Below are 17,437 nucleotides of genomic sequence, written 5' to 3'. Positions count from 1 at the left end.
CATATTCCTAAGTTAGGTTTTCAGTCTTGTCTACCTATTAAGTCAGGTTGCTGTTGGTCCTCAAGGACTCAAATATAGAAGTATGAATTTCTTCTCAGGCCATTTCTAGTTTGTATTAACAATATCATCCACTTACTTCTCCTTCTGAGAAAGTATTACAACTATGCCAAGCTGTATTCTCCCTGACTGTGGAAAGTCTAACAAACGTAGATTTGTCCAATGAATAAGTATTTCTTGTCACCTTTTTAAGAATGGAAAGTTGACACTACAAATCCTCAAAGCTATAGCAGTGTCACTCATCCACATTCTCGTATTCTGATTTATATAAATACAAAGAGCATTTCTATAAGATATAATTACCTGCACATTGCAGATAGAAAAACAGGTGCACACAGAGGCTGGAGCTATGCTTTGGTGATGTGTGTGGTGCCCCAGATCAAGAAGTCACATAGTAGCGGGGAGACCCTCAATCAGGGATCTGCCTTCAAGTCCCAGGTCTCGTTCTAGGTCATGGACTAAATTTTATTTAGTTAACTATCACCTATTTATGTAAATAATGGCAACTACTTATCTCCTCTAGACCTCGGTTTCCTCAGCTATGAAAGTAGAAAGCTGACTTCTATTATCTATATAGTTTCCTTCAATTCTGAAATTCATTGAAAGTATGATTTTTCAGCAGTCTTAAAACTAATTTCTTCACACTAGTATCTTTCAGCAAGACTTCATGGCCTCAAGCAAAAGGCATATGAGAGATACTCTCTTGATGACTGAGTTAAGTTCTACAGCTTGGTTTCTCCGATTAAAAAAAAATTGTAGAAATGATTCTGACTATTTCCATAACAAACATATTTGCATTTATTTCATGCTGTTAACAACTTAACATGTAATCATGGCTCCTCTAAGAAAAGCAGTACTGCTTCTTCTATGATCACATTAAACACGCTGTGTTTTATCTTTCTACTAATCTATCATCTATTATGACTGCCTATTTTGAGAGCTTGGCATAACAATTATCATAAGTGATAGCATTATATTCTGAAAACAAATAATTTGATGGCACAATTTATCTTGCTACTTTGCCTAAGGGTGGTGGGGTTTCCTAGTCTATACTATATTTTTCTCAGATCACAAATATTTCACTTTTTAATTTATTATTGATTTAGCTTGAAAATAAATAACTCCATGAATGCTAAAGTTGGAAATCTTCTATAAAAATTATTAAAAATCTTCTCTTCCTTCTGGCCATGGATTTTTATCACACTGAAATAAAACTGTGGAGCTACCTGAAGAAAGTGAATTTGAGATTTTTAATTTATCTGGTGTAATTAACTGGTCAATTAAAAACAAAAGGGCAATTAGTGCTGCACACATTTGTTCTGATGATGAACATGACAACTGAAAATGGATCTTGGTCTTCACTATGAAATCCTTTGGTATCAAAACAATGTTGCTGTAAATAAGGGGAGAATGAAGCCCATTAGGAGTCACGCACTTGCAAGAATGATTTCCTGATAAACTAAAGCCACACCAGTAAGACAATTAGAGAGAGAAGTTGGCCAATATTTCAAAGTAATATTCCTCCATTGACCATTCTACTGCCCTGTACTTACAGAAATAACCAAAGCCTTTTAGTAATAGTTTCTACTTTTCCTGCCTCCAATGTGAGAAAATCATTTCATGCACTGCAAAAGAGGTAAGAAAAAGGTATAATTTGTAATTGACCTGAGGATTTCCATAAACAGTATGTATTAATGCACATAATTCTCCAGCATCCAAGTCGGTGTCGCCTAGATGTATTTATAGAAATTAAAAAGCACAATGTTGAGAGAATTGGACAAGAATAATTTTCTATTTTCCCCCACCATAGAGTATGATGTTTTAAATTATTTTAGACTTTCTCTGTAGCTTCTAAGTTAGGTTGGGAAGTACCAACCCTTCATGAGCACCTTTCAGAAGCTGATTACAGAGCTATGCATGCACATCTACCCTGCCTTTTTATTCAAGAAATTGACCCTAGTTCTCACTGGAAAAAATAAAGTTGGAAAACTCCTCTGTAAAAGATAAATAAGAGAATAACAGAGATGCCATCTCTGTTTAGGTTAACTTTCATTGTCTCTCAAGCCTGCTAGACAAACCAAGGTTTAACATGGCAGCCACCTTCCAGAATTTTCCTGATGCCTGAGGTCCAGCCATTATTTGACTTACGCATTTATTCCTGGTTTACTGGCAATTGTGCACATTTATAGACTGACGAATGGTTTTAGAGCCAGGAGATAGAGTGAGTGACAATTTTCCTTTCCTAAAAAAAAAAAAAAAAAACATGATTATTCTGAACCAAACAAAGAAACTCTTAATGTTGTTTGGGTTAAGCATAATTAGCACTGCATATAACCTCACTGTCACAGCAATAATTTCTGAGTTCTTTCATCTGCTTTCTGGGATCAGAAGCAAGTCAGTGATACATGGTGAGAAGAGGTCATATAAAGACAGGGATCACAGTCTGAAGCTACTTCAAAATACAGGATTGCATCTTTTTCTACTAAATACATGGTATTCTTGTTGAGTATGTACACATTGAGTTAGAGAAATACAGTTGGATAATCCTTTAACAGAAATCTTCACAGCCAAATATGTTTTAGAGTTTAGAATTCATTAAACAAGAGATCAGCAAAAGAAATTCCAGAAGCTCGAAAGCCAGAAAGGGTCAGATAATAAATATTTTCAGCTTTGCAAGCCATATGGTCTCTGGAGCAACTATTCAGCCCTGCCTTTGTAGCACAAAAACAGCCATAGACAATACATCAATAAATAGGTATGCTGGGTTGCAGTGAAATTTTATTTACCAAAAAAAGGCAAAGGGCCAGATTTGGTCAGCAGGCTATGGTTTGCTGACCCTTGTTTTAGCCTTTAGAAAGGCAATGGGGTGCAAATTTATATGTATTTCTATGTATTTATAAATTTGTGTGTTCAAATTTATATGTATTTTTATTTGCATGCATATACGTATTATAGATATGTACATTAAAGATACATATAAATTTGTGTGTGTATATATATATGTATGTATATGCCCAATGAACAATACACTTATTGTCAACCAACATCTCTGTTTCAGCACAAAAATACATCAATATTTATAATAAGTTCGGTAAAAAGATCTAAGCAACCACACATTGCTTGGTGTGTATTGCTTGGGGACAGTTCTCTGCCACCAAATAAATTTTGCCACCAAGCTTACATGTAATTTTCAACTTTCAAAGATTTTTTTAAATTGCAAGAAAAGGGATTATGGACCTGTACATACTCTTTCCTTGAAGTGTTTGAAATTATTACTTTTGTACTGAGCAATTTCATGCAAGAAAAAGTAAATACACGTTAGTTTGTGAACCAAGATACTCACTGCTCTGGGCCAAATTATCATTTAAAAGACCTCATCTAAAACAAAATGCTGGTGATACATTTTTGAGACTCTTTTTAGGTTCTAGAAGTTTCTTTAAGTTAGATTTATATACTGGTTTTCCTTTATTACTCCATTTTGCCTCAAGTGACCTGTAGGATTCCAGGAACCTAGAATTAATTCTTGTGGCTATTTTGCATGTCAGTGACTAGCAGAAATTTTACTCACTGAATATTTCTACTCGATTCTGCTGTGAGTAAATAACTACACTTTTCTTATCTGCATTGTTGTCATTGAGCCAGAGTATTCTCCTTCCTCAGGCAATTTAAACTTTTATGAATGAAACTTTCACAAATGGCAACCGATGCATAAGTATTAGCTATTTAGGCTAGCATTATAGAAGAATGCCAAATAAAACATCTTTTGGGCTCTGGCCTCATTATAGTATGCTGATAAGCAATCAAATGATAAAGGGCAACATTTGCTATGAAATTATACACTGGATGGAATCAAACCATCTTAGAATATTAGAGCTGGAAGAAACTTGAAGGTGACTTCTAGGTCAAACCCTTCAATTTTCAAAGGAGGAAACTGACAATCAACGTGATTGTACATGAATCACTCAATGTTACTCAGCTGGTTAAGAGAAGGAGATAATAGTAGAAGCAAAATCTCTAGATTCCCAGTGTGGCCTTTTTCTCCGTAACACTAGGTTGTTCAGCTGTCAAATACAAACCTAGCTCATGCTTACTGAATAGCTATGAGCTCTGCATTAGACACCATGCCGAGTATTATGAGTAAGTGTTACACATGGTGTTTATCATCAAGGTAAAGTACAAAAACCTTGGCAATATAATGGAGTCTTTGATAAGTGAAATATATTGTGTCAGTCTGCTCTAGAATCTTTAAGAGAAACTTCATATAAATTTGAGATAAACAATAAAGGGGACTGGGCACTGTGGCTCACACCTGTAATCCCAGCACTTTGGGAGGCCAAGATGGATGGATCACCGGACATCAGGAGTTTAAGACCACCCTGGCCAACATGGTGAAACCCTGTCTTTACTAAAAATACAAAATTAGCCAGGCGTAGTGGTGTGTGCCTGTAATCCCAGCTACTCAGGAGGCTGAGGCAGGCGAATCATTTGATCCCAGAAGGCAGAGGTTGGAGTGAGTCAAGATCGCGCCATTGTAGTCCAGCCTGGACAACAAGAGCAAAACTCCATCTCATTAAAAAAAAAAAAAAAAAAAAAAAGAATGAAGGGGCTTGGGGCTTGTCAGATTACTTAGGTAGAAGGAGACAAAAACAAAATACAAACAGGACTAGGCAAAAATTTGTCTTCTTGGCTCAGGTAAGATGTTTCATGATTCTACAATACCGAGTATGATTCTAGGTTCTTTGGATGATGGAATGAATCACAATAACACTCAGATATAGAAAAAGCAGAACTCTGCTTCTTACAGCTCCAAATGAGGCAAAGGCCACAAAGGAAACTGTATCCAGGAACAGAACTACAGCAAGCTGGGACTGTTGGAGGTAGCTTGCGAATGGAAAATGGGATAGAGATGGCTAGGCTTTGCAGGCCTCCAGAGGAATGGGTATTTTAAATAATTTTCTAGCCCAAGGAAGTAGGGGCTGTTTCTGGGTGTTAGAGATTTGGAGATCTGTGGTATTTGGGTCTATGTGTATTATAACCCAGGATTATTAAAGCCTAATAAGGGATATATTTGGGGTGGAGCCTTAGCAAACTGTCCATGAAGGCGAACTGAAAGTTTTCAGCTGTAGCTGCAAACTTTCGTCAAGGTAACAGTTGTGAGATATACCAGATCAACAGGTTTATTATCTCTTGATAACTTAATGGAGAGATTATACACTTTTTCTAATAATATTGACAGAGGTCCTGGCTTTGACTGCCATTGGTTTCAACTAAGCAATATGCTGATTTTTTTACAAAATATTGTAGCCAAAGAAATAGATAACTGATTGACAATGACCTGGTCATATGGTCGTCCTTGGAGCTAGAAGGTGTAGGCAATAACTCCCCAACTGTATTGTCTGATGGTACATAGGGAGACGGTTCCTCAAAAGAAAGTCACAGACCTTTCATCACAAGAAGAAGACAGAATTATTGGGTAAAAAAATAATGAATATCCGTTAAATAAGTGTAACATACAATTTATGTTATAAGCTGAGGCTTTTTTGAGAAAGAGTCTATTGATAATTCTGCCATGACAATTGGATACATGGAAACTGTCCAGTGAAAACAAAGATTTATGGCCATGCTACCATTGTACAGGTTTTTAGGGAGATACAGACCCTAAGGAGGAATTCTATACAAATTAAATGACATCTATATAGAGATAATAAATAATGCACGTGCACAGGAAGTAGATCTTTGTCACTAGATTGGAAGTATTTAGTAGCAGTCTCGTTGGAAAAGGAAGAGTAGAAACCTACTGTGTATAGTCTTGAATATCATTCCAAAGACTTTGGATGTTTGTGGAATTGAAAGTGATTAAACTCTCCATTGTATAAACTGGCATAATTGGACCAATCTTTGTTTTAGGAAGAAAATTTTAACGGTAACATTTAAATGAGTAGAAAGGACAAGAGAATTAAGGCAGGAAGACTATTAAGAGATCCAATTTTTTTTTTTTAATCTTCAAAGCCACTACTCTATTTAAAACCTTCATTATTCCTTTCTTGTACTACAAAAGTAGCCTTTAATTATTCTATATAATTCCAGTTTTTACCCCATCTCTTTCATTCTCCACAGTAGCCAGAGATATAACGTAAATTTTGATTCTGTTCTGCTTAACATTCTCAATTATAATCTGAAAGTACAGCATTCACATGCATTAACATGGCCTAAATGTCTTGTATATTTCAGCCTCTTTCCCTTTCTCCAACCTTGTCTCATGCCACAGTTCTTCTGAATATCAAACCGGACTTTCTCATATCTTTGAACATGCAACTCAAGCCTTGCTATAGGACCCGGGCACACTGTCTCTCTTTTGTTTAGGAAGCTAGTCTCATCCTTCCTTCATACCTATTGTAATCTCTACAGCTCTGCTCTTTTCACCCCATGTACACACACTCTTTGCCTGGCAAAGAGCTACTCATATTTCAAGCCTCAGCTAAAAAATGCTAACTGAACTCCACCCTATAAATCTCATACATATTACATTTTTATTTAACATTATCATATTTACTACACAAATATTTTCCTTTGTGTGTAAGGTTTTTTTTGTTTTTGTTTCTCTGTTTTTGTTAAATGTCTCTCTCACAAGAGAACAGTGCCTCAAAGGTAGAAATGAAGGATTTTAGGCTCACCATTAACACTGCAGTGCCCATTGTCTTACAAAGAATGTGATTATATAAAGAAACAGATAAATAAATGCTTATGAAAATACAATAAATGAATGAATGGATATAACATATGATCTAATTTATGTAAGGCGTTAAAGGCTGTGGCATCAAAAGGAATGGAAAGATGATGTCAGATATAAGAACATTTGAGAAAGAACATTGACTCTATATATATGTCGACCCCTGAATATTGTTTATTTTTCCTGTGATTTTTATCCTTTGATTAAATTTGGAAAGCATTTAACTTAAATTTTATTTAAAGTTAAGTATAATCAATGTTTTTGGTTTAAGATGAAGCAACTCATGACAGAAAGAAATAATTTTTACAATTTAAAAGTACATCAAGAAATAAAAATTTTATTATTTACTATCATCACACTTAAACTCCACACACTTCCCATAAATATTTAAGGTTGCAAGAAAATATGTTTCCACTATGTTAAAGTTTCCAAAGGATCTTATCACTTGATATATAATAGTTTTATCAAATGTAACCTACTACATCTCTTGATAGAAAAGCTGCAAAATTATGCCATAAAAAGGCCTTAGAAATAATAAAGGCAATAATAGTGGCTGTTTTTGTAAACAATCAACCATAGTCTGTTACAGTCATACAGTTCATAATAACTGAGCTTAATTGTCAAGATTAATTGTTGAGCTTACCTACATGAGTTGTTACAGAACATGGACATAGATGAGTTTATTCTGAGCTTATTCTAAATTTTTATGAGTTTAGGAGTTTTTATGAACCTCTTATTAGATTTCTCTTTTGGGCTAAAGGCCAAACTAACATTTTATCTTGATTTCATTTATCACTGCATAGCTTAAATGTCAAAATAAATTAGAGAAAATTATGATGCAACCCCTTAGGAAAACCAAGTCTCATACCTGAAAGATAACACTGCTAGAAATTGATTTCTTGCAGAAATTTTGTAGCACAATATTATTTCTTGTGATATTAGGACAAATAATGTTTTCTAATATTTGAGGTGTGAATTGAAATTAAGAAAATATGAGCTGACATTACTGGAACTTGCAGAACAAATGTATGTGTAGAAAGTATCCATTTAGGTTGCTTTATTTTCAATAATAATATTAATATTAAATTGAATTAATATGCAACAAAAATATGCTTATTAAAATATTCATGTTTGTACGTTTTTCATTTCCTGACAATTTTGTCTTTTTCAGACTCTTGAGATACTGACTGGAAGATAGACTGTTTTTTTCCACCTGATTGTATGGGAGAAATTTTTGACCTTAGAAATGAGGTTGCTATGGAAACTGGTAATTCTGCTGCCACTCATAAACTCTTGTGCAGGTAAAGTGTTCTCTTATTATGAGTTTTGATTGATAAATATATTGGCATTGTATTTCTTTCTACGGGTGAAGCAATTTTCAAAATGCACAATTTGTATGTTATTTGAATGACAGTGATAATGTTTTGAAGGTAACCTCTATTACTCAGACAGGGAAAGTTTAATCCTTAAAAATGTATCAAATGCCAGTTTTAAATGGAAACTAACATTATTACATTTATAAATTGTCAAATATGACATTTTTATACAATGTAATTATGTAATGTTTAATTATGTAATAATATACTATGACATTTTTATAAAAGAATGTAATTAAATATTTTTATCACCAATAAACAGTGAATAATTATTCTTATTTTCTTTATAATGAAGTCTTTTAAAAATTAAAATTAAAATACATATTTTCTCTCATATTTAGAAATTGACATGGCAAAACAATCAAAGCTATATTCATTTAGAAGAAAAGGTGATATAGAATGTTACCTCAGAACTAGAAATAACCTTAGATATATTTTCTTTTTAATATTTTAAAAGAATAGACAAGAACATGTTCTTTTATTCAACTTGAACATATTAATATCTGTGTATCAGTTAACTTTTGCTTTGTAATAAGCCACGCCAAATGTGAGTGTAATAAAATAACAAATAATCATGTATTTAGTTGACAGATCTGTGGGTTAACAATTTAGGATGGGCTCAAATGGGTCTTCTTTTGGTTTTTGCCTGGGTGCACTGCAACTTTGATGAGCTGAGTCATCTGAGACATGGCTAATCTAGAACATTCGTAACTGAGACAACTGTGCTGCCATGGCTGTGGTCCAAATGTTACCCTCTATGAGTCTGGGTTCTTTTACATGGTGGCTGTTCAGGGTTCCAAGAAAACAAAAGACAGATGAATGCAGCATTTCCTGATGCCAAGGCTTGGAACTGCTACATTGCCATTTCTGTGACTCATTTTGACAATTACTAGTCACAAGACCAGTCCAGCTTCAATGGATGTGGAATGACACTACATCTCTTGATAGAAAAGCTGCAAAATTATACCATAAAAAGGCCATAGAAATAATAAAGGCAATAATCGTGGCTGTTTTTGTGAACAATCAACCATAGTCTGTTACAATCATAGAGTTCATAATTACTGAGCTTAATTGTCAAGATTAATTGTTGAGCTTACCTACATGAGTTGTTACAGAGCATGGACATTGATTAGATCATATGATTATCAAAGAACCCTCTCTTCTACCATACCATGCTTCTTCCCCCCGACTATGTGGTGATAGGTACTAGTGAAGTTTCACATACTTATAACAAAGCAGTAATATATTGAGAGACATGCAGGAATAAACATAATAATTTAAAAGGCAGAAACACAGTAATTGTAAAGGACATATATTTTATAGCAATCCTGAGAAATAGATATGCTGATCTTAAAATGAATGAGAATGCTAAAATATGTGGAAATCAACCAGGAGAATCAGAAAACCATACAAATAAAAGCAATTTTACTACCAGCAAAGCTAGCAGCTAGAAGTGCTATAGTTATATTTATTCAAAGTGATTACAGTATTTTGATTGGTGACACCTTTAAGTCTCTATAACAAAGATTTGGGGTTAAATAATAATATATACTTTTTTTGGTAACAGATTAAGAAAAGACAGAAAAAAACTCATCAAGTTGCCCCCAAATCATACATGTGTGAATAAGAATTCTATTCCTAGCCTTAAGTTTCATCTTCCTGTCAAAATTCAACATTAACATTTTGCCCTCTAAATATGTATATTGAATTAGCATAGGATCTCTAAAAGACCTTTTGTGTTAAATTAAAATAAATTATTAGTCTCAGAACATATATCAAATCTGAGAAATACTCCAGCTCTTATATTAACTTTTGTTTATCCAAACTGGATGTGATTCAACATGTCCTGTTGCTTTATTCTAATGGGAGAAATAATCATATACCCTTGGTGCACAATTTCATTGTGAAAGAACAGATTGGATCTATTTTTTTAAAGCCATAGCTACTTAAATGAGGTAATCTAAGCTAAATATTGCCCCAGAGGTAAGGATGTTGATAATGATATACACAAGACAGCATTGCTTTAAATCTGTTTGTTTTGTTAGAGGTTTCATGGTGTGTCTCCCTATTCGCAGATACTATTTTAGTTTAGAAAATTAGATTGTCTGATGATAGAGTTCTATAACTATGCATGGTGATAATATCTTGTTTTTCCAAAACATATTTTTTATTCATTCTGAAATACCAGCAAATCTTTCGCAATTACTTACTTTTTCCTTGCTATTTGAATTATTATAATTTTTCTAAGAGGTTGATACTTTAAATCTCCCTAGACTCTAAATTAAAACTTAAAATTTTTTGACAACCGCTCCTCTCATTTTCTAAAAATTAACTATAACTTCTAGTGCTTTTACTATAGTCATTAGCCTCATAGGGCTTTACAATGAAACTTAATCCATACAGCCATACATGATTGATTCTGGGACACTTTTAAAGTTTTGGGTACTTAAAAGTTTGATTGTTCTATTTTAGTGTTTTTAAAATATTAGAAGAAAACCAAGGCCTGTTTAATTAGGAAATACAGTTAATAATTATGTACTTTTTAACTGTTTCATTGATATGCATGACAGGCCAAATAATGGCCCCAAAAGATATCTAGGTCCTAATACCTGGAACCTGTGAGTGCTACTTGATACAGTAAAGTGGATTTTGCAGATGTGATTAAGTTAAAGATCTTCAGATGGGGATATTAATGGCCCTGGACTATCCAGATTATAAGAAGAAGGCAGAGTTAGACCTGACAGAGGAGAAGGCAATGAGGCAGCAGAGCAGAGGGAGACGTGAAGATGCTGCACTGCTAGACTTCAAGACTGAGGAAGGGATCATGAGCCATGGGGTGTGATGAAGGAAGCTCTAGATGCTGGGAAAGGCAGGGAGACAGATTCTCCCCTCTATCTATGGAGGGGGCATGGCTCTGCCTGCACCTTGTTTTCAGCCCTTTGAATCCCATTTTGGACTTCTGACCTCCAGGACTCTAAGAAAATAAATATGTACTGTTTTAAGCCATAACATTTGTGGTAACTTTTATAGAAGTCATAAGAAACTAAAGTTTCTTCCTCACTATGCTTTAAGCTTCCAGATGGCAGGGACTATATCTTGCTGGTACTTGATAGGGATTCAGTAAATATTTGTTAAATGAATGAATTAATTAATTACCAAAAGTTAATGTTGTTGGTTCCATTTATGTTATCATAGTAGAATAAATTTAGTCATATAATATCCTCTGGGGAACTGTTAGTCTGGTTCATTCCTTTATGGTTGCCAATGTGTATTAAAGTTATGGTCATAAGTTTCTAGAAATAGAATTGTAATAACATTTTAAAAGTTTTAAATAATGCCCTATTTGAAACTCTGTGAGGGCAGGAAATTTCATCTGGTTTATGCTTTACTGATTCTCCATCCCCTAATACATGGATTGTAAATATTTGCTAGATGAGTAAAAAGAAAGCAGGTTCATTCACTTTAACAAATATAGAAATATATTAGAAACTATGATGTGCAAGGCAAGGAGCTTGATGTTGACCTTCAACAATAGGTCCATAGTCCCTGCCCTCTTCAACCTGACGGTCTAAACAGGGAAACCAGCAAGTAAGTCCACTTAAATCGGGATTCTGCCCTTCGTGACAAAAAAGTTCTTGACTAATACAGATTAAAAAATTTGGTTTTGAGGTTGAGTTAGTAACAGAACTCTGCTGGGATAAATGCTTATTCACTAATGAAAATGAGGAAAAGAGCAAATGAGGAATTTTAAGAAGTCACAATAATTCCTGGAAGGAAAAAAAATCAAGAGCTTTAATATAGACTAAGAACATTTATTTTCGGCCCCGAGTTACTGAAAAATCTACATTTCTTAAAGTAGACAAAATGTGTTAATGCGATAATTTGGATAACCAAATTAATAAACGGAGAAAAACTTATAACTGTAAATCTATTTTTTGTCTTTGTAGACAATGCACAGATAGTTTTCATGAAGAAATATTTCATTTATTTATTTATTTGTTTGTTTGTGTTTTGAGATGGAGTCTCCCTGTGTTGCCCATGCTGGAGTGCAGTGGCGTGATATCAGCTCACTGCAACCTCCACCTCCCGGGTTCATATAATTCTCCTGCCTCAGCCTCCTGAGTAGCTGAGATTACAGGCACACACCATCATGCTGGGCTAATTTTTTGTATTTTAGTAGAGACAGGGTTTCACCGTGTTGCCCAGGCTGGTCTCAAACTCCTGAGCTCAGGCAATCCACCCGCCTCGGCCTCCCAAAGTGCTAGGATTACAGGCATGAGACACCACACCCGACCCAGATATATTTTATTTTTTAATAAATACTAAACAATGTCAGTAATGGGTAGAAGCTGAAAAACCACGTAGGGTCAAATTTTGTTGACCCTAGAATGTCACCTGTATAAGAAACCCAAGATTAACTGATGTGATTAACTGTCACATTTTCCCACAGTAAAAAATTCTCAGAATGCACAAGATGATTCTATTTTATTAAATCTTTCACCTTACCATGGCTTTTATGTAAAATTTGAAAAATATTAGACAGATTTCAAAATTTAAGTTCCAATCTTTAAAAATTTGATAATTATTAAAAATGTTTAATAAATACTTGATGATAATAGGTTGAATCGTGTGCTATATCTGTTCTTATGAGTTAACTAGGGTTAGAGATAGCACAATTTTATATCTGTGGACTATTAGAAGATCTGCAGTCCTTAATAAGAGTGTCAGTGAGTGTCAATGGCTGCTATTATAGCTCAAACATAATAAATAATAGCAGAATAGTAGTTACAAGGAATGTGATTTTCCTGATATTCAGTATTCATATCGTCTTAAGAATTTCTGCCTAATGTATTCTCTTTTAACATTGTTATTTTAACTAAGTACTACCATTTAAATGGTAGTTTACAAAACATTCACTTGGTTCATAAATATAACCACTTTTTTGTCATTTGTGTTTGTTTTGCCATGGGTTAAGGACTTTTATATGTATTTTATGAAATTATGGACTGAATACCTGTTTGGTTAGTCCTGAAGAAGTACCAGTTATTCAGTATGAGACTTGGTTTTGTCATGAAGAAGTGGAATAATTCAAGAAAGTCAACATAGAGCTAGTCACATTTATTGGCAGTGTAGAATCAAAGCCCTCCTTGAGGCATTCTAATTATTGTATTATGCCAACAGGGCCTAATGAGCTGGTTTCTCCTACTGTATTAATTACTCTTGAAGAATAAACTGAGAATCAAAATTATAAGTCTTTGCTGCCATCATTTTTATGTAATGTTTGCTGACAAATGTGGTTATATTATTTTCAAAACTTCTCCCAAAGTAGTTGACTTTTAACACTAAAATAAAGTTGTTTTTAGGGCTGATACCAACAAAGAAAGAAAATATCTATTTTGTCAGTATTTTTACATAGCTTACTTCTTTATAAATAACACAGCCTGAAAGTGAATCTGGGAGAAAGTCTATGTCTTTCTAAATACTCACAGTTAGGCACCTAGGAAAAAGGGACATTGGAAAGTATTTATGATTGCTTGAATTTCACTCTATTTCAAACATAGCCTTTTATTGAATTGAGAGCCAGAGCAAATGAACTACCTGAGAGAGAAAACCAGAAGAATGAAAATATTCACTATGACCAAGATTTCTTCAAAGACAACGATGTATCACACAGCAAATCCATGAAAATTGGCAGGTGTAATAAACCTGCTTTGCTCAAGGATCCCAGAAGCACATAATGGATATTCCCTTGGGTCAGAGTGTGAATGAATATTGAGTACATCACAACCCACACTCTGCCTACGGTCTTGTTCAGATTTATTGTTAGCATAATAGCACCTTTAGGAATGGAACACCAGGCTATATTTTTAAGCCAAGTGACATCTTTGCAATTTCTAATAGAAATGGTCCAATTTAGAAATGCTGAAAACACCATTTTCATGCAATGCCTACTGATAAAAGTGGTTATATGATTATCAAACCTTCTTCCAAAGTAATTGATTCTTAAACCTTAAATGAAATTATTAGGACTGATAACAATGTAGGAAAAAAATTACGTTTTGTCAGCATTGGGAGGAAATGATTGGTATGCAGACTGGCATACTATAGGAAATGCAGGCTTTTAGTTGAATGGAATGTGAGCAATTGTGTTTTCACCATGAAGTCTTTGAAGGAGACAGTCAAGTATTCTATGGAAGTAATAACACCAGGTCATATCTTCACTTTAAGGGTACTCAAAAATAGCTATGCCATGACTTGAAAATAGCATGGAAGGATTCATAATATTTTTCTTTTTTTTTTTTTTTTTTTGAGATGGCGTTTTGCTCTTGTTGCCCAGGCTGGTGTGCAGTGGCACAATCTCGGCTCATTGCAACCTCTGCCTCCCAGGTTCAAGCAATTCTCCTGCCTCAGCCTCCCGAGTAGCTGGGATTACAGGCATGCACCACCACGCCTGGCTAATTTTGTATTTTTAGTAGAGACGGGGTTTCTCCATATCGGTCAGGCTGGTCTCGAACTCCTGACCTCAGGTGTTCCGCCCACCTCAGCCTCCAAAAGTGCTGGGATTACAGGCATGAGCCACCGCGCCCGGCCCAGGATTGATAACATTTTTCTTCCCCCGATTTAAACAACTCCAGATGCTTAAAATCAAACTCCTTGCCAATTCCATCAAGTCACGAAACAATCTGGCTTCTTCTGCCTACCTCTTTCATCTCTACTTTTACTTAACTTCCCTTTGCTCACTGCATTAGAGCCACATTTTTTTCTTATGCTCATCGAAATACCAAGATTGTTCTGTGCTTAGGGTCTTTGCGTGTGCTGTTCAGTCATGTGAAACACTCTTCACATGTTTCTATGACTGGCTCTTTCCATTATATCCATCTCCGATCAGTCACCTCCATAGTCTGACGTTCCCTTAGGACCTTGTCTGGGTAAGTAGTAGCTTATCCCGCTATTGGTCCTAGTCACTCTTGTCAACCCTTTTTACTGTTTTCAATGAGCTTGTCGCTATCTGAAATTAACTTATTTATACGTTGTTTACCAGTGCACTTTCTGCCTATACCTAGAGGAATATAAGTTTTATGTAGTTAAAATATTGTGAGTCATATAAGTGGCTGCATCACTGATGCCTAGTACAGTGCCTGACACATAGTATGCACTCAATAAATGTTTAAAATAAATGAGCACGTTATTGACCTCTCAAAATAAGACCCCAAGGCTACTTAGGGATAAACCAATATTCCCAAACACCTTTAGCAATTGAACTGGTTATTGTAAGAATCTACTTTTAGGCATAAATGTTTTAGTCACAATATATATTTTGGGCTTAGGATTTTTTTTTAATTTTTAAAAACTATGCTGTATACTGAAAGCAGAGAGCTATTCCTAATTTTTGAAACGAATACAGTTTGCTTAGACACACTTGACCTAGGCAGGTATAACTTCAGTGTGGTTTGTTCAGGGAGTAGCACATTTAACATACAGCCAATGCTGTTTCAATATTACTGGGTAGCAAATACACGTTGACTTTGTGTCACAAATAATTTAAATATTTAAACTTGTGGGCTCTATTTTATCTCAAGATGTATTCTTTTATTCCTTTTTAGTTCTGTCGTTACGAGTCAAGTTAATCCACCATTACCTCTCCCCCAAGACATTTGTACCGGCCTCCTACATTTTCTCTCTATTTTGAGGCATCCTCTGTGTCCTTTCCAAGACTTACCTTATTGACACAGATGCCTATGCAGAGAAAACTTCATAAAGCACGGCTGATTTTGTCATTATTCTATGTCAAGACCTTTACAGATCCCATCTCCTATAAAGTTCAAACTGTCTAATCAAGCATTCAAATTCAATTTCCTTCAACAAATATTGGAAGTTCTCCAATTAATTCAATTCTACCTGTGTCATGAGACATGCCTTCCCTTACTCTCCTTCATGTATCCTTTATTCAAGTCAGACTGTGCTACTTGTAAGATCTCTGCACTTTTTAAAAATCCCCAAGTCTCTCCTTATATCATTGTGATATTCTGCATTGTTCTTCTTCAGATCCATTTCTGTTTATTAAAGGCAAATCCAATCTTTAACACACTTATTCGAATGCTATGTTCATTCTGATTAATCCTCCCAGTAACATATTCTTCCTTTTTCTCCTTAAACCTTGATTCCATGAAGAAGAATTTTGTCATTTCCACACTCTTTGCTTGGAATCAGGTCATTTCTCTCAAATATATACTCATTCTGAGAAACATATAGTATTTACACTTGTTGAATTTGTAACTGTAGAATTCTTAGTCTTAAAGGGAAAATAAAAACTCAACTCAAATATTTGACTAGTTATACCTCATAACTAGTGCATTATAATTGATAAAGCACTTTATGAATAGTGTTTCATCTGACCTTGATAGTGGGCAAAGGAAGAAACTACATTTGAGTCTCAGACTTTGTTTTCTTTCTTTCTCTTTCTTTCTTTCTTTTTCTTTTCTCTTTCTTTCTTTCTTTTTCTTTTCTCTTTCTTTCTTTCTTCTTTCTTTCTTTCTCTCTTTCTTTCTTTCTCTTGCTCTTTCCCTTCCTTCCTTCCTTTCCCTCCCTCCCTCCCTGCCTCCTTTCTCTTTCTTTCTTTCTTTCTTTCTTTCTTTCTTTCTTTTTCTTTCTTTTTTTTCAGGTCTCACTCTGTCACCAAGGCTGAAGTGCAATAGTGCTATCAAAGGTCACTTACTGCTGGCTTGACATCCTAGGCTCAAACAATCCTCCTACCTCAGCCTCCTGAGTAGCTGGGACTATAAGCATGCACCATCCTGGCTGGCTAATTTTTTATTTTTTGTAGAGACTGCCTCTCACTGTGTTGCTCAGGCTGGTCTTGACTTCTTGGCCCAAGCAATCCTCCTACCTTGGCCTCCCAAAGTGCTGGGATTACAGGCATGAGTCACTGCACCTTGCCTCATTTTTTTTTAATTTTTAACTTTAATTTTTCTGTGTACATAGTAGGTGTATATATTTATGGCATACATGAGATATTTTGATATAGGCATGCAATGCATAACAATTGCAATATGGAAACTGGGGTATCCAGTTCCTTAAGCATTTATCCTTTGTGTCACAAACAATCTAATTATACTCTTTTATTTATTTATTTATTTATTTATTTATGTACTTATTGTCTCTGTTGCCCAGGCTGGAGTGCGGTGGCACGATTCTGGCTCACTGCAACCTCTGCCTCCCGGGTTCAAGCGTTTCTCCTGCCTCAGCCTTCCAAGTAGCTAGGATTACAGGCATG

At 34.9% G+C, this 17,437-nt stretch overlaps 1 protein-coding gene across 3 annotated transcripts in view; it reads left to right on the top strand.

The window, feature by feature from the left end:
• The window catches only part of LOC129033834 (contactin-6), a 319,503-nt gene that overhangs the window by 49,124 nt on the left and 252,942 nt on the right, over positions 1-17,437 (top strand). For all 3 annotated transcript variants that reach the window (XM_063661824.1, XM_054482896.2, XM_063661825.1), the window contains exon 2: positions 7,959-8,088. In XM_063661824.1, coding sequence (XP_063517894.1) covers positions 8,034-8,088 — 55 coding nt within the window. In that variant the 5' untranslated portion in view covers positions 7,959-8,033. The remainder of the gene's footprint in view (positions 1-7,958; positions 8,089-17,437) is intronic.

This window comes from Pongo pygmaeus, chromosome 2, assembly GCF_028885625.2.
Source record: "Pongo pygmaeus isolate AG05252 chromosome 2, NHGRI_mPonPyg2-v2.0_pri, whole genome shotgun sequence".
In the NCBI taxonomy this organism is placed as follows: Eukaryota; Metazoa; Chordata; class Mammalia; order Primates; family Hominidae; genus Pongo; species Pongo pygmaeus.
This window is presented reverse-complemented; position numbering and strand designations above follow the sequence as displayed.